This window comes from Python bivittatus, unplaced genomic scaffold (assembly GCF_059951505.1).
Source record: "Python bivittatus isolate LINGU-HERP-01145 unplaced genomic scaffold, Pbiv_v1 ctg000980_np1212, whole genome shotgun sequence".
Classification (NCBI taxonomy): Eukaryota; Metazoa; Chordata; class Lepidosauria; order Squamata; family Pythonidae; genus Python; species Python bivittatus.
Window position 1 is genome coordinate 43,931,384 of NW_028277125.1, and position 27,639 is coordinate 43,959,022.

The following is a 27,639-nucleotide window of genomic DNA, read 5'->3' on the forward strand; positions in this document are numbered from 1 at the left end:
TTAAATCATAAAATGAAAACTGGAGGCCAAAACATGGCTTCCCCTCTAAATCTGCTGCCTGAACCAATTGCTTCACAGTGCTCTCTGGTAAGACAGGTTTTCCTTTGGCTGGCAAGTATATTTTGCCTGCTTTATGCCAGCGTCTTCCAGCTGTCGGACTCAGGAACCTCCAGGTCCCATCTTTTACATCTACATTTATTGCCTGGGTCCCAAGTAACCAGCTTTATTTGGCCTTAGATACTTACTTTCTGCCGATCTTCTTCCAGTTTCAGCTTCTGTTCAACCAGCTCCGTTGCCCATTTTATTCTGTGGTCCATATCCATCTTTGTTTGTCCAGGAATTGTAAATCTTCTCACCTACTCCTCAGATCCTGACTCAACTATCTTCCTGATCTTTTACACCGTACTCTCTGATATCTCCACTTGCAGTCATTGATATTAAGATGTATGTCCTGCCTCCAGGTGCCTTTGTCATGAGCTCAGTCTGTCACATTCTCTCCCTTTCCACAAGTCATATTTCTAAAATGATCCTTTAACAGTCACACATCTCTGGCCAATCAGGAAGTGAACACAAAATTCCCTGAGCTACAGAGGGACATGAGGTTTTGGCAGAATATTTTTAGTCCCATATAGGTGGGTGTGCTCCCTCTGGTTAGATTGGGGATAGAGTTTATGGCTTTATGCCTGGATGGAATTCTCCATAACTACTTATGAATCATTACTATGTCTGGTAGAATTATCTAATATATATCATAGAAGCCATCCCCAACCTGGCACCCTCCAGATGCGTTGGGCTACATAGCCTGAGCACACCAGCTGAGGACAACAGATTTATAATTCAACACATCTGAAAAGTACCAAATTAGGAAAGCTCCCTATTTATTTTAAAATGCTACCTGCTATGGGAAAGCACTACATGTGACATCCCAGCCCCTGGGGTCTGCCAGAAAAGAGTTTGCCAACCTGCCAAGCGTCTAACTTAGTCACAAAGCCTGGAATAGTGAGCATGGAACAGTATGAATAATATTGGGTGAACTGGGGGCAGATGAGAGGACACTAGGAAGAGTTGAGCTGAGAGCTATTTATAGTGATGGACACAGTTTCTGTGCCCCCCTCCCTTTTGTACTGACAGCAATGCTGCTTCAGTAATGGGATGTTCCTGCATGTACAAAATGGGAATCCTTTTTTCTAATAATCACTCAGAAATTACTTGGGCAAGTTTCTTTCCAACAACTGAAGACAGCTTACATGGGGATGCAGGGCAGAATGAGCTACTAGGGAAGGGAACAGGTTGATTTACCAAACATGCAGTATCTTGAACCATTTTACAAGGCTTGAATCTGCTTAACATCCTTTTTACTACTATCCCAGTTTCATGAGATGAATGGTTCTAACCACAATCAGCCTATGTTTCCTAATTCCTATCTGCACAATAAAAACAAGACCACATACTACATATATTTTATAAGTAGATTAAAAATCTGGTAACTTTTTCGGTTCCACAGAGTGAACTTATCACCCCTGAAGTTCTTTATAACTTGTAATCTTACACTTCGGGTATTTTAAAATTAGTTTAAATTTCTGAAAATGTAACTTTTAAAGCTATATGAATCAGAGGCAAAGTGACTGTACTAAATATGTTGATGACAGTTCATACCCACAAGTTTTGAAAAAATGTAAAATGTCTGTACAAATTAACACATCTAAATATTAACAACTGATGTGAGGTTCTAGGGCACAGTAGGTATAAGTCTATACAAAATTGCCATCTTAAAATAAAGAATGCTAGGTAGCATCATGTGAACTGGTACCATGTTTGATCTTTTATCAATCAGGTAATTTGCCCCACAAAAAATGAACAAGTTGATCTGTCATTCAGGCTCACCCTTTGCTATTCCCCCTTATTTGCACTTAGCAGGTGAGCAATTTAAACCTGTGTACAGAATATCATACATTCTTCTTAATTTAAAAAGAAAAAGGCTGGTGAACCTTGTACTCACTATATTTTTATACAATGTTCTATTTTTGCATTTCTCTGGTCTCAAGGTCTTCTATATTAAGTGTTATACACCACCCAGAGTCACTTTTTTTGTGAAATGGGCAGCTATATAAATATGATCAATAAATAAAATAAATAAAAAATGTCCCAAACACTTGCACCCGAGGCTCAAAATAGACATTAGCATTGAAACATGGGGTTCCAACCTGTTCTCTTCACAGTCCTATCGTGCTGGAATATATATTTTTTCCTACCTTGATTTGCCCCTGCAAATGGAAACAAGCCTGTTAAAAGCTTGGAGGAAGATGGTAGAATATAGAATATATAAATAGCCCCTTTCCCAGGTGGAGATTGTTCCCTACATATGTTTTTATTACCCTGCACTCTTATCACACCTAGATCACATACATTTTACTATATGTAGATCCCAGGTTTCCTCCACATTCTCAAAGCAGCTTACATGGCTTTCTCCCATCTCTACACAATTTATTGTTGCAGCAACCCTATGATGTGAGATGGGCTGAGCGAAAGTCATTCCCATAAGCTTCACAACTGACTGAGGATTTGAACCTGGATTTCTCTAGCCCAGCACCCTAATCATACTACAAGGTAGCCATATTTTTCTGGAATTTCACATTCCTATCTGTCTTGTCTTATGCAGACTGTCATTTCCTTTCTTTGAGCACTGTGTTACAGTTACAAAGGCCAATCCATCCTACTGACAGTTTCTCTCTGGCAAGATATAACTATCCCTTCACCACACAATAATTGCTGACATGAAGGAATGTAATTAAATCCCCACTGAATCAGGCACATGGCTAGCTGGAAAAAGATTTTATTGATAAATTACACTAAGACCCACATATATGATCCATCCTCCATTCTCCATATATCACACCTTATCTGGATTAGGGGCTGTCCATAGATCTAGGATGAGCTGAGTCGTAGCACAATCATCCTTGATGAACCAAACAGGGCTAACCTCAGTATAGGCAAAAGTCTAGATATGGGGAATCAGCCCTGGCAATTGATTTGTTTTGGGCCCGAGGCAGTAGTCTCTCATGTGAGAGACACTTTGGTCTCAGACTTTCTCTAAAAGCTTTCAGTACTCAAATGGCAGGAGCTACACTGAGTCCCTGAAAAGGACTAGACCCACAATCCATCATTTCAGGCTTAAAGTCCCAATGTGGGCAACTCCAACTGGAGTGGAGTTGAAAGGAAAAGAAGGAGGCATTGTTTCGGTGCCAGCCGAGCCTAGAAATGGGTGAGGATATCTAATTCTTTGGAGTTTGGGGAAGGTAAAAAACTAGCCCAGATGGTCATGAGAAACAAACCACTGGGAGAAACAGAAACCACTTTGAACATTGCACATCTGTGCTATTGTCCAGCTTACTGACTGTGCCCTGCAGCGAGTGAGCATGTGCAACTTTTCAAAGGCTATGGCAGATTCTGCCAGCCTGCTTGTAAGTACACCATCCGCTTCTCTAGATGCATAGAACAGACACGTGCTGTCACAGGTTTATGCTCAGTCTCTGGGTCAGACTGGGGGCCACACCAACTATCTCTAGCTCAGTTCCTCGGTGTAGGGGGTTGATTGACAATTACTTGAATTACAAAGTCTTTCTGGATTTTGGTCTCCTGCAGGCGGGTCCTATCCGTCAGCAACTTGCCAGAGAAAAACCAGCGTTGCCATGTAGGCTCCAGTCCTTCCTGGGCATAGAGTTGCTTCTTAAGTTGTCCAATTGTGTCTGTCATGCTAGCATTCACACGCAGATCCTTGCCAGATGAGAGGCGCACTTTCAGTGGGAATTCACGGCGGGTGTTGGGTGCCGGCTCTGGAGGTTCTGCACCCTCCTCCTCACTCCATTCCATAATCAAGTTAACAGGTGGTGCCAGGCAGTATACAGGAAGTTGGTATCGGTTACCCAATTCATCATAGCACTCAGTAAGTGAGCCTGTAAGGGAGTGAATATACCATTAGAGGGCGTGAGAAGCTTAAAGAAAAAAATCACAATTATTTTGAAACCATCTTAATTCTAAACTAAAAACTTTCAAATGTAAGCTTTCAATTTTCCTTTTCAGAACTTGGTTTCTTTCCTGTCTTTGCTGTTGAAACTGATGTGACAGACACAAATGTACCTATGTACTCAGGTCCTAGTCCTAGTGAACTATTGTCCTTATATCAGAAGTAAATGTGATGTAGAGCCCCATGAAGGAGTCAAAATACTTCTAAACCCTTAGAAATACCAGAAATAAATATTTTGTAGCAGCCAGCCTGTTTCTCATCATATAGACACTACCAAGTGTCCTTGTACCAAGGAGACACAGCCAATCCTGCTTACTCCTATAAACACAGAGTTATGAGCATGGATTTGCTCCATACACATATTATGGTTGCAAATGCATGTGTTTTTATTTTAGTAGAAGGAAAAAGAGTTGATTTGAGGAGTAATATCCTTCAATTTCTAACAAGTTAGCACACCATTTCTGTTCTGCACTGGGGGACATACCATGAGGCAAAGTAACTCCAGCACCATCAATAATGGCTTGTGCTAGCCCATGATCATTTGCCTCCACAGCATAGGCAGCAGCCTTGAGTGCATCCCAAATCTCCTTGCGTCCCTCAAAGGCAGGTGCTGTATCCCAGAATTCATCCCGCTTGCTTCTTAGTTGCCCATCTGTCATTGGGTAATCGCTCTTCCACTTGGGGCGATCCTTTTTTAGAGGTTCATTACGACCTGCAAAGAGAAAGGGATACTTCAAAGCAGGAATCTTCTAAACCCCTAACTATACCTTCTTACAACCACTGCTTCATCTTTTTACATCAAATGCTGACAAGTTGCACCATTCCTTGAGGTTGTGACAGCTATTTCTGGTTAATTTATTAAAGTCTCACTACTTTATCAGAGATAGAATTAAACCCTGACTGAAGTTTTTCTTGAGATATATATATGTAGTTACGCACACAAACACCTTTTATGAAAAAGGAAAGCTTTAGTGTTTTTCAAGACTTCCCATGTCTTGATCTGAATTTACTCATTTTTCCTCAACTCCCATAAAATCCTGCATTCTTCACCTTACATTTTTTTGATTCTCTTCACTGTTTCTGTTTTTCTTTCTTATCTGCGTCATCCAAAAACTGCCCAATGATTTAGCAGAGGAACAACTAATATAAAACAGAGTGCTGCACAACTGGATGAAATAGATTTCTCAGAAAGATGAGATCATTACTGAATGAGAAGCAGTATTAGTGACAATGTTTGCCTTTGTTGTTTGAAGCAATGAGTGCAGTGTACATCAATTTTGTAGAGATTATAGCATCTGATGTTACTAAGAACACCATAAAGTATAAATTAAACCAGCCTTCTCCTATTTTGTACTTTCCACATGTGCTGGATTTTTTTCTCCCATAATTCTCAGCCAACATTATGGGGGTTATGGTAGCTAAAGTCCAACACATCTGGAAGGCATCAAGTTGGAGAAAGCAGGACTAAATTTTCTGTAAGACTCTGTTAAAAAGGAGAATTGTGATAAGAACAAAATCACACAAACAAAAATTGACATTTAAATAGGATACGACATTCTCTAATCTTGTCCACCCAGATAGATTGGGAGGAATTCTGGATGTTGTAGTCCCAACCCATCTAAAAGCATCAACTTAGGGAAGACTACATATGAAGTTTAGCCCAGGAAAGACTGAAAAATGCATACATGGATACGAATTAGTTCAAACAGAAGTGGACAGACTTCAGACTGATAGTATCAATATTATTTTTTTTTAGGAAAAAAAAAATACCAGAACACTGAGATTTACTAGCTACAGGCAGACAAAAAATGGGGGCTCATAGGTAGAATCAATTATTTACAGCAACCCAACCATGTAATGGTGTGTATGTGTGTGTGATTGTGCATCTTTTCAAGAACAGGAATTCTTTTAACATTACAAAAAGTCCTGGTCAAAAGCAATAAATAAATACTCCTATTTCACAGATCAGGATTGCTGAGACTGAGGTAAAGAATAAATGCTAAGGTCAACAGGATTTTAAAAAGAATGCTGTGTGCTAAAAAAGAAGGTGCTACTCGCATCCCTTGGTATATGCTCAGCTAAGGAAAACTAGATGTTGAAAAAGATGTGGCAACAGTTCAAGTATTAAAAGTACAATTACTGAGAAAGTGATAAAATTCACTGCTAAGTATAGAGTACTGAAAGACAGAGCTTTGAAATGCCAAATCATATGACAGTATCATTCAGGACAGGACATTCAGACACAGCCCTTAAGTCAACCCCAGTCTGGAATTATTTTTTAATTTCTTTTAAAATTATTTATTTCTTCATTATCAAAATAGTTCCAAAGGGGATCTTTCAGTACAATTCCATTTTAATGGCAATTTCCCTTTAGGCGGTGCTTGCCAACCCTTTAAGATTTCAGATGGCAGAATTTCTAGCCAGTGGCTGTTTCCAGCTTAGCCTAACGTATACGGAGGGCATTAGATTGGAGAAGGGACCAGATAAAAAATGGTTAGAGAGGGGAGTGGTGGAGAAGGCAACCCCCCCCCCTAATTTATAATTGCTAAACGCAACTGAAAGCAGGGGGGGTAAGGCAGAGTTGCTACAGCAGGGAGAGCAGTTCTGTGACTGCCTTTGCTGGCCACTCCCTCCCCCACTGCCCCATCTCCTTGCTCCCTTCCACAAGGCTGCTGTCCCTGTGATAAGGGAGAGGTTAGCTGAATGGATTCAAGAATAGGCATGTGATGCTGTGTCTTCCTTTACCTCCCTCTCCTGCTCCTCTCACACAGGGCTCTTGTTCTTCCATGACTGCTGCAGTGGGGGAGGGGCCCCTTGTAATTGCTCTGAAGATTGCTAGCTGAGGAGACCAGGGATGCAATAACAGCCAGCTGCAAACAGAGGGAAAAACCAAAGGCTGCCTATTGCCTGCATTTTAAAATCCCTTTCCAAACAAACATACCTATTATCTAGAGAGGGAGGTGAATAAGAGACACTAGGATCAAATGTCTGATATTCTATGGAGCCCAGCTGACCAGAGATGCCTCGCATATTCCTCATTCTCAGCTGGAACAGCCTGAAAACAGGCCTCAAGAAGCACATGTTTTAGTGCTCATCCTCATATCCTGCTGACCATGGCATGAAGATGCCTCACTTAAGACACATTCTCATGACATTGCCTTCAATTCATCTCCAACCCACTGTGGAGGCCTTTTAAAGACATATCTAGCTACTCCGTCTTAAAAAAAAAAAAAAAAAGACTGGCATTCCAATCAATTTAAACCAGCAAAGACTTTTTTTTTTTTTTTTTTTAAAGACATTCCCTTGCAGTGCTTATGCACTTGGGATGTATAGGAGCTGGGATGAAACTGACAAGTTTGGCCTGTTTTCCTTTCAGTCTGAGTGACAAGTGCATCTGGGGAAAGGGCTGAGTTGGGTCCTTTCAGCCTGAGCACTAGCTGCAAATGCTGACATCCCCTTGCCACACTTCTCAACTGCTCCCTCCTGCTTCACCCCTACATCTGATGGACAGGCTGCTTGTGTGATGGAGGGGCAAGGGAAGAAACAGGAGAGAACTCTAGGAAGTACTCCCTAGTGGAAGGGGAAATCCAGCAAGGGGACTCCACCAACTGCTGCCCTTGCCCACCATTAAAATTGTAAGGACAACACAACTGCCAGTCTTGCCCTTGAGGCTGAATATCATCCCTTAGTTTGAATAGTCAATCTCCCTTGCCAGCCAAGGCAGGCATAAAATCTGAAAGTCTGTGGAATCCAATGGGAGCCTTTTCTAGGTTAGGAGCAGCATAACAGGGACTTATTTTCACTAGGATTTACGCTGGAGTGGGAAGGGTTAACAGTTCCCTGAAGTGTGGCCCCCAATGAAAATTGGACCTTGGCATGTCTGCTGATAGGTTCACAAAAAACAATGAAACAAACCCTGATGAGTTTCCAAGTCATGTGTTTATTATCCATGTCATTTGGCCTGTAAACCTGGGGGGGGCATGTAGAAAATATTAAACTGAGGGGCCAATGGCTTCGTTCACTCTAAGGTAGCTTCACCGATATCCCCAGCTATCCTCAACATATTCCTACTTGCCAAGTACCTTACTGAACTTTTTATCATCTAGTAAAGCTCAATCTGGAGACAAGAGCAAAGTGAAGTGGGAAGGGGTTGAGGAGATGTACAGGAAGACTTTGTTCTGATGTGATTAATTCTGATTTGATCAACCCCCACTAACTGCAGTCAATGGAAATTCTGCAAGAATATAAATAATTAGCAGTAGCTGCAGCTTCGTGGAAGCCATGCAAGAACTATGTTCTCCCTCCTTTACCATATCCACAAAACCCAAGCAGTATATAGTTAAAAGCTTTGCTTACAAACATCAGGCCAGAAAAATCACATGCTGCTGGGGCAATAATTACATTTCATTGCCACAAAACAGAGAGTCATCAACCTGACTCAGAGAATTAGGGAGTAGTGCTGACCACTAAGCTGTTGGGACTTGATATAAGGGCAGTTAGCTCCTTTGACCTGGGTATACACATACACAAAGAAGTGTTTGAGGTAAGAATGCCAGATAGCAAATTTCAAAGATAGCAACTCTTGCACAGTGCTCATTGGAACAAAAGCTGATATTAACTTGTACTTCCAATAAGAGTACCTCCTTACCCTGCCCATCCCACCATCTACCCACCTCCACAAAGCACGCTACATAGCACCTTGTACCTTGTTTATCAGGCAGCGCATTTCACAGGGGAGGTCCTCATGGGCTGTCAAGGCACCATCTCCCACTCATTGTTTCAGAAAATCAATACTATTTGATTCTTATCTTGCAACAACCTCTTTGGCACTCACAGATCAAAAACATGAATGTGCATATTTCTGTAGCAAGGTGGTCAGAAGTCAGTGACACAAATAAATTAAGGAAATCATTCAAATCTTCCCCTCCCCATTTTGAAGAAGGCTACAGTATTAACAATGGTTTTGAGAATGAGGAAGAAGGAAGAAATGGACAGAACTTAACACATGGTATACATAAAGGATGGCCAGAAAGCTCTTCTTACCCCATTAGCTGGATTTCTTGCAGTCTTCTAGGACAGAGTTCCTCAACCTTGGCAACTTGAAGATGGGTGGAATTCAACTCCCAGAATTCCCCAGCCAGCAAAGCTGGCTGGGGAATTCTGGGAGTTGAAGTCCACTCATTGAGGAACCCTCTTCTAGGGCATCACCAGCCATGTATTTCAGCTTCTGTTGCAGCTATGTCAGCTAGAAAAGCATTATTTTAAAATGAAAGCAGAGAATCTGTGGATGCCAAATTCTGTGATTGCGAAACTATAGACAGAAAATAAACATATTCCTAGTGCACAGTCATTCAGTCTTTTGCCCAGCAAGAAAATCTCATTCAATGCAGGATGGGGTTTTCCCAGTGGTCCTCCATATATTGCAGGCACATTGCTCTGTGGGAAGGAGGCAAGAGAGGGTCAGATTCCTCAACTGACCCAATTCAGACTGCCCACACAAAGAGACTGAACTTCAAGCTAGCTGTATAAGAAGCCTGTGTTGCAGGTTAAGTCTAAACAGGATGGTAAATTGAGAGAAAAGTTAGAAATAAGACATATTCTCAAAATAGAACAAAGCTGAAATGGCAAAAAACCAGGCTCAGGCCCAAGCTTAGCCTGCCTTTCCTTAAGCCTCTAAAGTCATAATTTCATCATGAATTATGACTGTGTAGTTCTTGTGGGTTTCACACTTGCCCTGGCAGGGAAAGAAGAAATATTCTCCTGAATGAGGAATTACTTACTGCCTAGTATTAAAGCTAACCTATAAATATCAAATAAAACCTGAACTAATGGCAAAAAGGGCCCAGGCCAGTTTAAAGTCAGCCAAGAAACAATTTTAGCTGAAAGCTTATGAAACGAGAGATGGGGATGTCAGCAAGCAACTAAAATTAATTAAATTCCAAATTCTAGCTCTGTATTTGCTAAGCCGCTATGCTGATGCATGTTCATCTGACAATCAGAGAGAACTCAGATTATTCTCTCTGCCGCTTCAAGACCTTGGAGACAGAAATGTTTCCCTGTCACAACTGCATATTCTAGATAGCTCCTCTAGCCCAGTGACTTCCAGATGTGCAGGATTACAACTTCCAGAATTTCTAGCCATTATCAGGTAAGTTGATAGGCAGAATCCAGTTTTATACTACAGTGTTCATTTGAACATCACCTTGCCTTCCATAACATAGATTCTGTGGTTTGGGCCAGAACCAGTTAAAAATACCTGTCAACCCTGTACTATATGACAAATTTCAACTTGTGAACCTATGACCAGGAAGTAGAAAAAGGTGTTAACCAATTAACATCATTTATTAGTAGACTATTTACCCTAAAAAGCAAGGTCTAAGCTGCAATGTGCATTGATATTGCTACTGAGGCTAGCCAGTTATGACAATATTTCCAACCATTTTGCTCTTCAGCAATCTATTCCTTATGCATTATGCAATGCTTGCCCTCAACAATGCCACAATTAGCCAAATTAGGCCACATGTTCCTGATACTGCGGTTGAACAGAAGGTGGTATGAGGAGAACCAGCCTTGACAAGCCTTCAGAAAAAATATCTAACCTGAAGTATATCTTCTGCAGAGAGGAAGAAATGCAAGCAGCTACCTCAGACCAAAACTAGTTAATTATTGTATATACTAAGTATTAGGAGCTCTCTAGGCTTTGGGACAGATGTCCCTTTCAGCCTTTCCTGAGGATGCCAAGAATCAAATGACCTTCCTATACTTAAGTGCTCTACAATCAAGCTCTGGCCCAGGTCTCTTAGCACAGATGACATATGTATCTGAAGTGTTAATGAATCAGGTTGCTGGTCCTATACAATAGCTGAATACTTCACTGTAACGATCACTATCACTGCCAGTCACTCTCACATCATTAGGTATTTATAACATCTGGAGATGCATTTCCCAACCATCATTCTCCAAAGCCAAATTACCTTTATACATTTATTTAAAGATTATGTATGCTGCTAGGTCCAGCATTAAGTAAATAAGTTCATCAACTTGGTCCTGTGAAAGTCCCAGGAAAAGGTTAGTTTATCTTTCCTTATATTGTGACTAATATTTTCTATCAAGTAATCTATTTAATGGGATGGAAACCTTCAGCCCAAGGTTCAAAAGTGAGCTGCTAGCTTTCTCCATCTAGTCTTCTGAGATCTCTCTTAAAGCCCTAAAATTCCTGCCTCCTTTGAAAAGGAAGGGGGCTAAAGGAAACATGGCTTATAACCAAAGCAAGATTATTCTTCTATACTGAAGTAGAAAATATAAACTTGTGTCATGTTCACCCTATGCAGACAAGCTTGCTACTCCAGCCCAAACTTCAGGAAGAGCTAAATACCATTCTCATATTCTGTTATACAGCTGCCCTTCCAGAAAACAGAGTCATGCTTCCTCATTCTCTGCTAACTTTAATGTTAAGTCTCTTACCTCTTCCTTTTGTCTTTATTTTTCAGAAGCATAAATGACTGGATTCACACATTATGTTAATCCAATAGCTAACACCATAGCTGGGTTTACATGCAGAATCACCATTTACAAATCACAATATTTGGATTCATACAACATGCTAAGTCAAAACAAAATAAACCAGATACATCATAGTTTAATGCAACATGTGATATATGGGTCTATAGCTACAGCCTAATTGTATAGATGCCATATATAAAATATTTAGAGCACTCTAGAAAAGAATAGGGCAATACCCCAAGGCTGCCATTTTTCAAAGTGATGATGGTTGATGGTTCCACTTAATAACTAAAATATTTGATTTCAATTAACATCTAGCTCAGTCATCTCTGTGGCAAGCAAGATCTAAATTATAGATATATATGATAAAGGGACAGGTTGAGTATGCAGTGCATGAGATTATAGTGCTATATGTAGTGCAAAAACAAATACTGGCATCTCTTATGTCACTCAGAGTCTGAGAAGATGTAAAAACAAAAGCTGTAGCAAGAGAATAAAAGTTAACATCTGTATGGAACATTAAATATTAAGAATCTCATAGAATTTATAGAATAAATATATATAATATAAAATATATACAATCATAGAATTTATAGAATAAAATGTATTTTAAAAAGTGGGATAAAATCTAATATTAAAAATCTAATCTAATAATAATTTCCAATGAGTAAGGAAAAGGAATGTAAGACAGGTAAACTACACAAGCAAAATTTTCCTATGTGGGTGAGAAGAAACCAGGTTTCATTTCAAGTTGCTAGACTGGTTTAACCATAACATTAAAAAATACTTCAGATACTTTTTTGGAACAGGAAGGATCAGCTCATAACTTGATAAAGTGTACTCTGTGAGGTTTTCAAAGAATTAAAATATTTGACTGTGTAGTGTTAGAGCAACCATTGAACTGGATGTTTGGAATATCTTCATAAAGGTGACATGCAAGCAAGATAAAAGGTATAATAAAGATTACTGGCATAAGAGATGCCCTTAAAGCATTCCTTGGTGAAGGAAAACCAGGAGTAAAGAGCAATAAGAGGGAATTAAGTGGGAAGAAATAAGTGCCTGTGGTGCCTTGAACTGCTGTAATCTCAGATAAGAATTATTTGATTTATACCTATTGTTGCCAACAACAGAATCTGCAAAAAAGAAAACACAGAAGGGGACTGCAATAATGAGATCTGGGCTGTAACTTTCCTGAGTCTATCCAATCTCCACGTCTTCATTTATAGGATAGATCAAGGCTCCCCAAACATTTTGGGTCCAGGTATATCTGGAAAGTTGAGAGGATGTTATGGTCACTCCCACAAGATATTGTGATGGTGGCCAAAACTAATTACACTCATTCACCAGAATGCAAACTGATACACTTGCTCCATAGCTTCTTTTAACCAAGATGCATTCTAAATGCTCTGTGTGCCTCCATCTTTTGTCTAGAAGGTGGGCATACTTTTAAACTAAGCAGTGGGATATAATTCCCTATCCTTTTTATCTTCTAAGAATGCCTCCAGTGCATATGTGGGACTCATAAGCGTTCCTGGCAATAAAGATTAGAGTTCAGCTCACCCTTTACTTTGCAGCATCTCACCTTCCTTTTATTCAATTAAAATAATTTTAAAATATATAAAATAAAATGAGGTGGGGTATGAATCTGGTAGGTACCAAGGAGGTAACCTTAGGCTCATGGACCAAAATGGGGCATTAGAGAAAAAATTATTCCTAATTATGTTGGAAACATTTGTATTCTTTGAATACTTTGATGAACTACATACTTAAATTGAATTTCAAACACATACACACACACACAGAACTAGTCAGTATGAACCTACTACCTTTAGTCTTGCTTCTAGGCTTCCCATAAGTATCAGGTAGGCTCAGAAACAAGATACTGCACTAGACAGGCTTTTCTTCTGATTGAGTACAACTCTTATTATGTTCTTACGACACTGCTTTGGTAAAATGCATATGAAGTTAAATTTATGTGTATAAAATATATTTTGGTTTGCATGCTTGCAGCTCATTAACATACCAGTGAAGGACAGCAGAAAGACAAACACAAAATGAGGAAACAAGGAGCAATCCTTCTACCAGAAGAACAAGGCAAGGTAGAAACCCTACAGAAGAGATACAATACACGTATATTCACAAACTGTCCATTCAACTTCCATAAGCAGGATTCCCTGTAAAATAGAACCACCGAAGAGCAGTTTAGGAGTTTCATGAAACCACTTCTGGTGTGATGTAACTAACAGAAGGACTGGTGTGTGTGAATCAAGGAAAGAAGGGTCATGTATTCAGGAGCTCCAACATTTTTGTTTAAAGGCCAGCAAACCACAACAATTGCCCTTCATCAGGAATCTGCTTATATATACATAGCAACACATATATTCATAAATATTTATTTATATATCAAATGTGTCACCGCCCATCTCATTGAAATGACTCTGGGCAGTTTACAGCAAAGATAAAATTCATTAAAATACAATATAAAACAATCCTAATAATAAATAACTTTGTCAACTCTCCATCTTTGGAGAGTTGACAAAAAACTTGGAAAACATCGCCAGGACGCTAACCACCCCCAGAGACGGTTAGAGCTCATGTCACCCTATGCACGCTGGCAAAGCCAGGTCTTTAATCCTTTTCAGAAAGCCAGGAGGATAGGGCCTGCCACACCTTCATATCATGAAGAAAACTGAAGATTCTGTGAACACCAAGAAGTTACTGAGGGACAGTATAGTATAAATGCAACCTCTGTGGATATAGAAAGGGAGAATGCATACTGCATTCTACTTGTCTTGCTTGAAACAAGATGCTATGTGTACTATACAAATGCTATTTCACAGTTTCTTGCCTGGACATGTCCTTCACACACAGCTGTGCCTAGTTTCTCCTTCCTCTTGCCCTGCGTGAGTCCTTGGAAGATAAATTACTTTGTATAAAAGAGACATTCTGCAAGAAAATAGAGGGATCAGTACTTTGTGAAAGAGCACTTCTAGGAGCTGTAAATGGATGATGATTTAGCCAAGGACTGCCCTGTCCATTAAAGAACATTATATGGTGTTGGGAATTGTCAAGACTAGCTGTGTGGCAATCCAAGCTATGCTGTGGTAAGTCACAAAGAACATCTATTCAGCCCCAATTATCTTTTGGTTTAACTGAGTAAAGCTGGGCCAGCAGCAACACTGCAAAACAGATTTAGCGTTAAGCAGCATGAGAATGAAAACAGTCTGCTGAAATGTTACATCAACAGAGGCCTTGCCACCATTGCTTTTCCTATGTTGCCTGGCTCTAACTCTGGAGAAAGCCACCTGGCTCAGCAGAGAAGAGAGACAGGCACTGATGAGATCAGACTTTGCCATCCAGGATGGGACTCCTATTCTACCATTCCATATAGTAGGACAGAGAATTTTGATTGATTCAAAATGATTCTCAGCTCTGCTGCATGACATGACCATCTGCAACTGTGAAAATCTCTCGTTTGCATGACTATCAAAGATACAGGACATTTATCTTAATTTGTATCTGACAGTTCAGAGTGACACAGCTATAGGTAATTCTATTCTGCAAAAATACTAAGGATATGGCTAAGTAAGAAGACTGCATAAAAGATTTCATTACTAGGCAATGGAACAAGATACACTAATCCTGCTCCTTTTAGCTGCTAAACTAAGAACATCAATTCTCCTCTACTGAATTTGTGAGCCACACTTTCAAGCAGCACAATCTAAACTTAGGGTCCCAGGTGAGAATGCTACCTTGGATGCCATATGGGAAAGCATCTGGGTAACACTGTCTGAGCAAAACAAACAACAGGCCTGGGAGCTGGGGATTGAGCATTAATTAATGCCTGCTACAGGTGAGAAGTTACCTTATGAAGAAGTAGATCCAGCCTAATGAGGTCTATATAGCGTGCAAAGCAGACCAGTCTTACTGTGCCATGAAAGCTACTAAATTAAGCCCAGTGACATCCAAAAGAACCATCTTTCCTGTTCATACAGTTCCACTCTAATATCATGGTAAATCAGCTGTTTACAGGATCAGCAAAAGCAGAGTATGTAGGTGCAGAGAAAAAAACCAGGAGAGGACGCTTCAGCAACATTAATTAAAATAAGATATTTTAGAGATTGAATATAAATTACTTTAAAATATCAATCTGAATTTCTAATTGATATGCATATCCATATAATTTTGTCACCAATACTGATGTAGCCTTTCCTCCCTAGTGTCTAGACTAAAATAATAAAAAAATACAGGTGACAGGAAAAGTAGAATTCTTCAGTTTGTCCTCCTAACTGTCATTTTTCAAATTTAATCCAGGCTCACTATTCCTACGTCTTTCTGATTTATTCCATTTTATTCAAAGATTTCTTTGTTAACCATTCATGGTGTTTTTCAAACTGAAAGACATAGAACATTTAAAGACGACAATTTTCAAAATCAATTATGTATCTTTCCAGCTTAAATGTGCTTTACAACACAGGTTATAACTATTTTATTTCAAGTTTTTAAATATATTAACAGCTTTATGAATGTTTCTTCCCAAGATGAGGATCTTGATGTGCTAGAGATTACTGAAACGCTCCCAACCTCGTAAGTGGGCCTCTATAGTTCAGACAGAAGCAGCACACCAGGAGAAGGAATACTGGAGTTAGAAGGGAGAATGTAGGAGCCAGAAAACAGTAAAGATAAACACACAGGATCTGGGGAGTTGAAGAAGCTGCCATCACCTGAACAAAATGAAGTTTATTGCACATGTTACAGTTGAAATATGTTTAGATTAAGACCAATTAAAATTTCACGTGGGCAAGACAGTATGTGTTTACACTCATGAAATATCTAGCAAAATCTACTAAGATTTATTTTACATAATTTAAGCAACAGTGCTATAAGCTATAGGTATACAAAACCACTTATCCCAACTGGCAACACTCATATAGCCTCTATGCTTGCAAAAATAGATCTACTGCTGAAACTGTAATTCTTGGACAGGAAGCCCAGATCAATTATGCATAGGTTTACTGCCCCTAGAGATTATGGCATCTACCAGAAACTGAAGGCATTTATTTTCAAATAAGCATTTGACTCTATTGTTATTTACTTTTCTTAATTTTAGTTATTGATTTTGGCTCAGCGTTCTTATCTTTGTTGCTGCTTTCAGCTTGTTGCAAATATGTTTTAATGATTTGCCATTGCCTTTATGTATTTTATATTTTGTAAATTGCTGCAGTGACTACTTTTTGGAAAGATAAAGATTCACCTACATTGACCTTGACTCTTAGCTATATTTTTAAACTACCCAGTTTAGCCAACTGCTCTAATAGTCCCAGATGGTCCCCAGTTCAAGTACCAATGAAGACAAACGTTCCTTAGTTTCTAAGGTTGGTTAATGCTGTTACATACTGCTTACTTTACTTTATGTTGCTGTCAGTGACTACTTTCTGGAAAACAAAAACAAGGCATAAATTTCTTAAATAAATATTAAGAAGACATTAAACATTACTAAGATTGGGAAGATCTACTTAAGTTGATGTTGCTGCTTTTATCTCTACCAGTCACTGCCAAAGACAATACTCTTGCAATGGGAGAATGAGAAACCATAGTTAAGAAATGCCTCCCTCCCCACATACATTATATACAACCATCTGATCAGATACAGTCAGTCTCCTTTTTGGGAAAATATAGCTTACAAGGGCTTCTTTCAGCCCACTTACTCACCCCTCCTACTTCCTGTTTCTCATTTTTGCCTCCTACAAAATAGTAATTATTACTGGAAGCAAGAGACATGCAATTGCTATTGGTGGCTATATGAGCGAAGCAAAGACATGAGTCAGTTCCACAGCCCTTTGGTGGGGCCAGTTCTTGTTTTAACAGGGTGTACTCCAGAATCACACCGTTCAAAGAGAATAAATACATCAGACAATCACACTGCATAGCACCAAAACTAGTTAATAAACTTCTTTTAGAGTGGGTATGTATGCTTTATTTGTAGCATCCCAGCACTTCATATGAATATATGGATCATGATATGAAAATTAGTAACAGATGCATCTGATTATCAACAGATCTATGAAATCCAGAATTCCCGGTCAGGGAATTTCAGAGGCCTATCAGCACATTAAATCCATATGTTAACCATTTGCATACTAGGTTTATCCATCCATGTAGACACAATAATGAATTTTATTTATTTATTTGAATGTATTATAGCCACCCAGCTCCAATGGAATCTGAAGCTACAGGAACCATTGTCAAAATAGCTTGGGCCTGAAGAGTGCTGGAGTAGGGAGACACAAGTATTACTCCACCCATAACACCGATGTAGTCACCTCTGGGGTGGAGCGCATGATTGAGTAACAACAATGGACCCATAATTTAGGACCGGAAATCAGAATAATAGCCTTTGACACTGGCATAATTAGGGAGTAAAAATGCTTCAACTTATATAATTAGGAGAATAGCTTATTTCATCCTTAATGGAAAAAAAAAAGCGGTAAGAGCTATCCCGCCACTCTCTAAAGTTTCAGTACAACTCATACCCCCAAATATTTTAAACATCTACTCTTCCATAGTCCAGAAATGTCATTTTACTGGGTAGTTTCTGGCTAATACTTTTTGAAAAACAGAACCAGGGATGAGTTTGTGCTGTTTAAGATTCATCTGAGCTCATACCAGCTCTGTTTGCAAAATGCCAGCAATACATAACTGGGAGTGCTATCCTGTAAGTGCATAAAGTAAATATCAGCTCACAAAAGAAGTCATAACTACTCAACTTTCTATGACAGTTAGCCAGTGTATTACTTAGCATCACAATCTTACACTTTTTACGATAAAGTAAGACCCATCCCACTACGTTCAATAATACCTACTAGAATTAGCCTAAAGCAGATAAGAAATTGAAATGCTTATAAAAATTAATACATAAAAAGATTAATTCTTTAGGCCAATAATAAAGGGATGGATACATTTTCTTCTGGAAAAGTGTGTAACTTCTCAGAAGACCTCCTTATTGTATCAGAAAATAGTCTGATACAGTCTAATTAACAGAGACAATTCTTAACATTGGAAGGAAATATATTATGGAACACAGAAAGCCACAGGTTATTGGACCATCTAAATTCAATATAAACTATAGAATAGCAACTTGTCAGACTCTGAACCTTAAAAATTTGCATTAAAAAACTTTGGGATCTTGTGCACTGAAAGCCTACATCTATTACCAAGCTACAGATTTTTCTGTTTCTCACAATCCAGCTATTAATAATAGATATTTCAGTGATCCCCATGAAGGAAGTTAGATATTCTTGCCCAAGATTTGCAAAGTATGCCAAATTTTTTACTTTTGGTTTTAAAGTGCATGCTCAGATCTTCCAAGAAATAAAGTTAAGAAAGAAATCTTGGACTGCTACATAAGAATTTTAAAAGAAATACTGCTGATACCATACAGTATTGCTCTTCTTTTTGACAGTAAGCAATATTATGCAAAGCACAATACCTGAGTAAAAAATAGTAAACCAAATAAATTTAAGGCATGAGATAAGTAAAACAAAAAAGGTGGGGGGAAATATAGCTAAATCTAGTTTTACACTATCATCATTCACTATACTTCTCCACAACTTTCTATCCTTGTAAATATTTTTGCTTCCAACATGTCTGTACATTGCTTCATACATGGTTGTCTGCTCTTTAAACTTCTCACCTCTCTTTTTTGAGGATCACATCAACTCCATCCAACCATGATTTGCTTGGTTTCCCTTTCCTCTTGGCCCATTCACTCTTCCCTCATATATCTCTTTGGCAATTTGATCTTCATTCTCTTCAACATACTTGTTTCATATTGATCACCATTTTTATATTCCATCTACATCCATTCAGCACCCATTCATTCTTGATCCTATCTCTTCTTATGCCACCACACACACAAGAAGTACCCCATTCCCAGGGCATTCAACTTATTTTTATGATTCTTCTGATATGCCCAAGTCTCACAACCATGTAACAAAATAGCCAAAAACATGCTCTTATACACAGCCATTTTGACAACATTCATTCTTTGCAACAGTTCACATACTATCCAGTACCATTCTACAAGCATTTGCATATCTTAACATTTCTTCATGTATATTTGCTTTCTTAATAATATTCTATTGAGGTATACAAAGTCTTTTACTTGATGTAGTTTTTCACTATTTATGTATAACCTGCAATTGTTCACTCCATTTTCTTTGTCAAGAAAAATTACTTTGGTCTTTGATATGTCAATTTTCAGATCCATACTCCCTTTTACATCATACAATACAAATCATTCAGGATCTCACAACACTGTCTGGGTAAAAGTATACACCCTTTCACACCCAACCAAAATACTTAACATCACCACAAGCATTTCTTAAACATTTATCCATTTTTACATTAAACAACCAAGGAAATATCACACATATTTGTATTATTTCCTGCTCAATGTTGAACACTAAGCATTCCATTTATTGTCACATGTGCTTTACTTCCATCATATACCACTCATATCATGTTCAGCAACAAATTTCAACTTCCTATTCACCCAGACGATTCCATAATTCAGGCCTACTAACTTTATCAAAATTTTTCTCCAAGTCAATAAACATGCAATATACTTTATTTCTCACATTCATACATATCTCAATGACTTGTGGAACTGCAAAAACTGGTCTATGCAGCAAGCTTACTGTCATACCCTTTCAGTCAGAATTCTGCTAAACATTTCTCCCCAAAACTGTAGTTTTTGCATTCACTCTTGCTATCTTACCCATTGTATATAGGAACAACACATTCTTCCAATTGTCAGGCAGAGATGCAGTTTTCACACACAACTTACACAAATCACATAGTCACTCCATATGTAAACCACATCCATAATTTAGTATTTCTATCTACACTTACAGACTTATCATTTTTCAATGTTACATGATTTTTTCCTCATTTTTTCTTAGATACTACTATTTATAGCATTTGTTTCAATTCTACTCTTTGACATATCACTATCATTCATATTCTTCTAAGCTTTAGTTTCATCCCAAATCACGGTATCAGTTTTATTTTTAGTTCCATTCACTTTCCTTGAGGCTGTTTGTTCATCCCCTTTCTCCATCAAAAACTGCTCTGCATTTTCTCTCCCTCTTTTAACCATAACTATTCCTTGTTCTCTTTGACTATATTCTTTGTAACTGTCTTTTCCCCCTATACTATACAATATTTTTACATTTTTGTTTTTGAAACCGTCATACTCTTATATGTATTTTTCTTATCCATAACCTCTTTCACTTCATCATTCTCCCAAGCATCATTTTTCATACTCCCTATTAGCATAACTCCACATATTTTTGTGGCACTATGTAACATAATTCTTTTCACTCTGTTCCAAGTAGCTACAAGCCCTCCTTAGTCCTCCATGAATTGGTTCTTCTCCTTTAACAAAATCAGAAAAGACAAAATGGCATGAATCAGAGTACAGTAGTGTGTGTGGTCAATGGTATCAGTCTCCCCACAAATCTCAGCAAATTTAAGTCTGAGGTCTTACTCTATCTTGGAGGGGCATTTTAGGAAAAGCTGTTTAATGAAAGCAGAATAGCAGCTGTAAAGCTCCTGTTTTGACACCCACAAATAATCCTTCTCACAACAGAGCTCCCTGAAGTAGAAAACAGCAAGGGTTCTTTGGTCATTCTGCCCTTTTTTATCTGCTCTTAGAAAGCATATGGGGAGATTATCTACAGCTTTAAGAACAAAATTAAATCTTGAACAGTGAAGCACGGAAACTAAACTTTAGGTCATCCTCTCTTGATTATTGAGGCTTCTCTTTTGCTGAAGTCAGGATTGCTCTATCCTCAAAAATCCTTTATCAGTATTTATGTACCACAGTATTTGGAGTGTCAAATACTGCTGATGAGATTGTTATGTTAAAGCTGTTTCTGCTATTGATCCCACTAATGCAACTACAGCAGAGTGAGACTGATCTTAGCAGTCTAGAAAGGGAATAATAATGCTATTGACTGACATGGACTAAAGAATCAGGACAGGTTTTGTGCACATGGCCTTACATCACAAAGGATACCATGCACACACTCAAGCAGCAAAGCCTCTGTGTTCCATCTTGCAAAATATTTACACAGGCGCTTTGAACATGGAAATGAACAATTATTTCTGATCCAAATATTGGTGAGGGCCACACTCCTCTAGCAGCAATAAACATTTATCTAGAATGTGTTTTGAGGATGCCTCTTTTGAGAATGCCCATATGCTGGGGTGCATAAAGATCAGGCAACAAAGACAAACCTATGTTTCTGGCAGGATCAAACCACAAATCACTCTGATTTCTCCATTATATTGAATTTTGATACAACATGTGTGCTGAAACCCTGCTAGTGCCAAAGCAGTCCTTAACCCAACTAGCATGTCTGTATCAGTGGGAAGAGGAGACACAGCAGTTTCCACTTCAATCTATCTGGTGAGACGGGCTGGACTGGCTCTTACATAAAGTGAGTAGGCAAGTTTCCAGGTCATCCCAGTGTTCCTAGACAAGGAATTCAAAGGACCTGCTGAAACTGGGATTGCTCCAAAAGCTTTGCACTCACAATGGGAAATAATCCCCCAACACAGACACACATTTTATCTCCGCAGAAGTTATAGATAACTCCATAACCTGGGAGGATAACCTCTCTATCTCCAGCGAGAGGGAGGGCGTAGAGAGATACCGCCTGCTTCACTATACGCTCACCAGAGCCGCACACCTGGGCTGGAAAATAACGCAGGGGCACCCATTCTCAGGCTTGGGACTCATCGCGCTCAGTGCCCACTTGGTGCAAGAATTGTGTTTCCCCCTTTAGGCCCGAAGGAGAGGCGCTGCACAGGCGCCGGCTCTCAGTAGTATTTCCAGAGCCTCAGCGACCCTTCCCGCGGTCGCCTGGACGGTCTAGTTGCGGCGCTCACCTGCTCGCTTGCGCGGGTTTCCTGAGGTGATCGGCCCCTCTCTGCGCTGTCTTCCCACGCAGCTACCCATGGCCGCAGCCCCTGGGTGCAACTTCAAAGGACCGACGTGCCTGAGCCCGGCTCAGGGCTCTCTCGCTCCGCATGAGGCAGGATCCCAGTTCACCCTCCGGACGCACAAACTTTCTGAGGCGCGGCTGGGGCTATCTCCTCCGCACTTCAGATCCTCGGGTTTTCCTTGCAAAAAAGGAAGCCCACAAATAGGCTTCGTACTGCTTAAGCGAGATCCCCACCAGCCAGGCCCACGAAGTCTAACATTCGTCGCTCCAGTACTACAACCACCACCCCACAGAGACCCAGGGCTCTGAGCCGGGAAGAGTCCCGCGGCCCTGGGAGACACTTCTGGACTCCTCCTTCTCCAGGTGAGCATGTGACTCGGCGGCAAGCGCTCAAGCCCCGCCCCCTCCGCCAGGCGAAGGGTAGTCCGTGGCCCTGGCCTCAGTTCCAGCGGCGAGGAAACGGGCGAGAGCGGGCTGCCGAGAAGGGAAGGCAATGGAGGCTTAGTTCCAAAGCAGGGTGATTAGTATCAACAGCACCTTTCCAAACTCCACCTAGAGGATTTTTTTCCCGAACGAGAATGTAAGCGTGTTAAGATGAAATCGGCAGGTTCCATTTCGCTCCCAAAAGCCGAAATATTCAGTGGGAGCGTGATTTCCCGAACCTGCAAGACGCACCGAACCACCAGCTTACACAGTAGCGTTATATGCAGCCAGCCTGTATGATAACTCTGTGGTTCACTGTGTCATGCAAACCAATAAAATTGCTTTGAATAAACCGTGATTCTTCAGCAGGTGGCAGCAGCTGCCTGATTTCTCTGAGTTGGGAAGCTAAGCAAAGCCAGTCTGGTTAGTGCTTGGCTGGGAGATTACCGGGGAATTCCAGATTGGTAGGTCAACATACTGGGAGAAAACAAGGGGAAACCACTCCTGTACGGTTGCTAAGAAAATCACATGGCTGTGTTTATCAGTTCACTTGTGGTTCAAGCTAATAATTTATAAATATGTCATTCACATAAAAGCCATACATGACAGTGAAAGTGCTCCAGCTGCCTCTTTGGTACCTGTTCCTTTTGTGCATAGACCTTCCCCTAGTAACACTAATTCAGTGTTTCCCAACCTTGGCAATTTTAAGATGTGAGGACTTCATGCTGGCTGGGGAATTCTGGGAGTTGAAGTCCACACATCTTAGTTGCCAAGGTTGGGAAACACTGATCTAATTGATGCCCCTGTTCTTTCATCTTTCAAATCCTTTTTTTAAAAACAAAAATGGCTATTTTCTAAGATACTTTAACTCTTTACATGGTTCTCTTCCCATGTTTACACTGTAAGGACCTCCCATGGAAATTAGATTTGAGGTAGGCATGTGTATGAAGCCTAGGTCCATCTAATTCAGTATTGGTTCTACCAACTGGCATTGTGTCTCCTGGATTTCAGAGAGAAATCTTGCCCATTGTTTCAAGTTTCCAAAACAAAACATATTTATGCATTAGTTCAATTTAAGCAATTAACTGGGAAGTTAATTTTTTAAAAAATCATTCTGGAAGAAGACAATGACAAAACATGTCTGTATTGCACCCAAGACAGCTGCATGAATATATTCATGGTCACCAGAAATCAAGCTCAACTCAAAGGAAGTGTTAGTGAAATAAAAGCAGTGCTTTCACCTGCCCTTTTAAAATGTTTCAGCACCTCTTCTAAATTTACTCTATATTAAGTGCTCTCCTGTCTGCTATGTTCACTGACCCCATCTCTATCATATAACACACCAGCTCAGAATTAACTGAATCACAGTATACTGAATTAATAGTTGCTTGCATTTGCACAGCTGGCTAGGTCAACAGTGCTTAGCTAAAACTTGGTTGCTAATTTGTGGCTCAGTGTGTCATGTGAACTAGCCCATGGAGTTAGCTTATGGTTCTGTGAGTTTTGCAAGCTCAGACAGTTGGGTTTATTTGATAAAAGATGATTCAAGGAAATATAATGTAGCATGACGTACAAACACAGTCACAATCATAACGAAACCAATTCAGCTAGTTTGATACAATACACTTTGCTTAGAATGTGTCTTGCTAGTTTGCTTTCAGCATGTCATGTGAACACAGAGAAAAATTAATAGGAAGTTCCCTGGCTTCTGTGCAAAAGTGATGGCTGCAATACTTAATTCTCTGTTCCTGGTAGAAAAGAGGGACCTGGTTGCTAAAAAAAAAATTATTAAGACTCAAGTGAAGCTACATTCCAGATGACTGCACGAACATTACCAAGGGTTTTTTTTTTCAGGGTGTGTGTGTGTGTGCTGGTAATAGTATGGAAGTAGTTTGCTGTTTCTTTTGGGATATTTTTTCAACTTCCAGGTCTAGCTTACAGTCTCCAGATTTCCTGGTAGATTCCCATCCAAGGACTAACAAGGCTGATCCTATTCAGCTTCAGAGGCCAAAGTTGATCCACTGTTACCAGATATTGAAGAATCATGGTTTATTCAATCCACTTTTATTGGTTTGCATGATACACTGAAACCACTGGGCTGGGTGCATGATACTAAATTGTGGTTGGCATGTTCTTCAAGAATAGCTAAGTGCTGTCTGAGCTGGGCAGTGGGCCTAGTCCTAGTTTTTTGGGACTCAAAAGCAGTTTGGTCTCTTTCCCAGTTTTAAAACATTTGCTTGCCTGACATTTTGAGCTATTCAACATAATGTAGTGTACATAAAAAGTTACTACTTCTTAGCCCTGTACATTTCTAATAACAAAACCATATAACACGTATTACTTGCTTTTTATACTTTAGATTGGCAAGCCAATAAAGAGACAGCTCCACTGGACATTCTGAAACAACTTCTGATTTTTCTACACAGCTTCGTTTATCCCATCTGCTCCAAACTCAGCATCGTAGGAAGTAAAATTGTCTCTGGTTTGCACATTATTTGCATGCTCTTTAAGCACGAGGATAACTTTCTGACTCTCTCAATAACTTAACCTTAATGCCTACTCTGCCCTTTGACTCCGTTGGCACGTCATTACCCACCTAGAGATCGCGCCGCTATCCTTGCCTACCGCCGGAGAGGCTTCTTTCAACGTGATACAAGTTTACCCCGGTACACGTGATAGAGGGGACGCGCACGCGCGGTTGGAGCTTCTTCCCACCCCTCTTTTCTCAGGTTATCATGGCGGCCGGAGGGGTTCGTTTTGGCATAGGAAAACCTGCCTCCCTGTTACAGGACTGTGAATGGGAAAACGCGGCCAGGCAGGCGGCGGAAGGTATGTGCGGTCAGGGAACGGATGTGGATAGAAATGGCGTGGAGATGAGCACGCGCCCTTTGGCGGTGCATGCGGAAAACGGGATGGGATTTGTAGGGCAAGAAGGAAGCAGTGAAGGGCTGCTCAGGGCTTCGAAGTAGGTGGTGAATGAGATGGAGAGGAACGGAGGATGGTCGAGGTTAGGTCAGGAGAAAAGGAGCGGCGCTGAAGTTAAGTGTGTGGATGAAAAGCCGTCTTCGGAAATTAGGTTCAATGGCGTAATTCAGTGGTACCCTTAATAATAAATTAATCCTGGCGTTTATAGAGTGGCTTTAGTAGATGCATTTTATCCACCTCTGTATGGGAGTCAAGGCAATTATAGCTAATTGAAGTTGGGCACAAGCAAGGTGTTCATAAAGTGGAGCAATTTAGTATTGTAGGGTATGGCACGTGTTATTTTTGGTAGGGGCAAAATCGAATAACAGTTTTTCTTCTAAAGTAACCTTCCCCGACTTGGTTTTCTTCAGAAGTGTTGAACTTCATATGAACGGGGGCGGGGGGGGGAGTGGGGTTACACGGATAGCAAAGACACATGGAAATCTTGTTGACATATTGTCATAAAGTTCTGTATTATGAGCTATGAGGGAAAAACGGTTTAATCTTAATTCATATGATTATTTGTAGTGTGGCATTCTCTGAAATACACAATGGAAATGAGACTGCATGAAGGGTGCTTTTTAGCATTTTGCCAGGTGGACAGATGTATCACTTTGTATTTTTTGTTTAGGGAAAAATAGTAAAGTTTTCCTGGCTGCACAGTCAATTGTAGCAACCAGTCATATTATAATATGAGTACTGGTTACAGCCCAGATCAAGTTATGTAGATACCATGGTGTTCATTTAACCATAATTGTTGGTTCTTCTTACTGTCGTAACTAGTTAAGTCGATAACTGTTTGCCATGTTGCAAGCAATTATTTGACCCCACTCTTTATTTACAAAAGACATTGCATCAAGTGGGTGTTTGGCTTTCCAATCCATGAATAGATTTCTTGATGTCAAGTTTGATTAGAAAATATTTGCTTGTGTTTTGGTTTAATACATCAGATTTTCGTAGTCTGCATTGGAACTTTTTCTCAGTTTGCTTTAAAAGAAAAAGTGGGATCAATTGATTGTGGGACTTTGGCATGTGTTTTGGAGCTCATTACCAATAAATAACAATGGGCCAAACAGTAATGGGTGTTGAATCTATCTGGGCATGGAAGAAGTACAGTAAATCCTTGATTTAATGGATCTTGGTTTAGCAGGCTTCAGATACAACAGAGAAAATGTGTCTAAACTAAGCTTCTATGCCTGCATAAAATTCTGTTCACCATTTTATGCATGGTTAAAATATGCATAAAATCCCATTCCCATTTTATGCACATGTAAAATGTGTAAAATACACATTTTATAGAATCCCATTTGGATTTAACAAACATTCTATTTTCTCAGACACTCCTTGCTCTGATTAGTTTGTTTAATCAAAGTGAGTGAAGTAATTCACCTGCTTTCCTTAGCTTTCAACTTAGGTAGCTGAGAACAATACACCTCTCTATTTTCCACTGACAGTGTTCTACAATAGGATATACTGTAGGCAATGCAGAGTGCATATTCTGCTTTTAGTTTCTGCTTATTTATTGGGGAAAGATTGGAATCTCCCCAAAACCATAAATTTTCCTGGTCAGTCCGGGTCCTCTAGAACTCACTCCTGCTTTCTTGCTAGAGTTGTTTTGGTGTCCAAGCTGGCAGCCTGCATATGGGATTATTTTACTAATGAGAGGATAAACATCTGAAGTATGCTATTCCAAAATACATCTGAGAGGAGAAA

General features: G+C 39.7%; 3 protein-coding genes across 4 annotated transcripts in view; 1 reads left to right on the forward strand and 2 right to left on the reverse strand.

The window, feature by feature from the left end:
• Positions 1 to 380, reverse strand: part of ANKRD2 (ankyrin repeat domain 2) — a 13,622-nt gene extending 13,242 nt beyond the window's left edge. Inside the window, exon 1 of the mRNA XM_007419900.3 lies at positions 246 to 380. Coding sequence (XP_007419962.1) covers positions 246 to 323 — 78 coding nt within the window. The 5' untranslated portion in view covers positions 324 to 380. The remainder of the gene's footprint in view (positions 1 to 245) is intronic.
• On the reverse strand, positions 246 to 25,689 carry UBTD1 (ubiquitin domain containing 1). 2 transcript variants are annotated; one of them, XM_025168466.2, is made up of 4 exons: positions 25,559 to 25,689; positions 22,484 to 22,717; positions 4,509 to 4,736; positions 246 to 3,953 (listed from the first exon to the last, which is right to left on the reverse strand). In XM_025168466.2, exons 2-4 carry the CDS (start codon positions 22,551 to 22,553, stop codon positions 3,568 to 3,570), a joined length of 684 nt encoding a protein of 227 aa, XP_025024234.1. In that variant the 5' UTR covers positions 22,554 to 22,717; positions 25,559 to 25,689; the 3' UTR covers positions 246 to 3,567. The 2 variants fall into 2 exon arrangements, with proteins under 2 accessions (XP_025024234.1, XP_007419961.1); XM_007419899.3 differs by lacking the exon at positions 25,559 to 25,689 and having other exon boundaries at positions 22,484 to 25,552.
• The window catches only part of MMS19 (MMS19 cytosolic iron-sulfur assembly component), a 29,520-nt gene continuing 27,530 nt past the window's right edge, over positions 25,650 to 27,639 (forward strand). Inside the window, exon 1 of the mRNA XM_007419894.4 lies at positions 25,650 to 25,791. Within this exon, the coding sequence (XP_007419956.2) occupies positions 25,698 to 25,791 (94 nt within the window). The 5' untranslated portion in view covers positions 25,650 to 25,697. The remainder of the gene's footprint in view (positions 25,792 to 27,639) is intronic.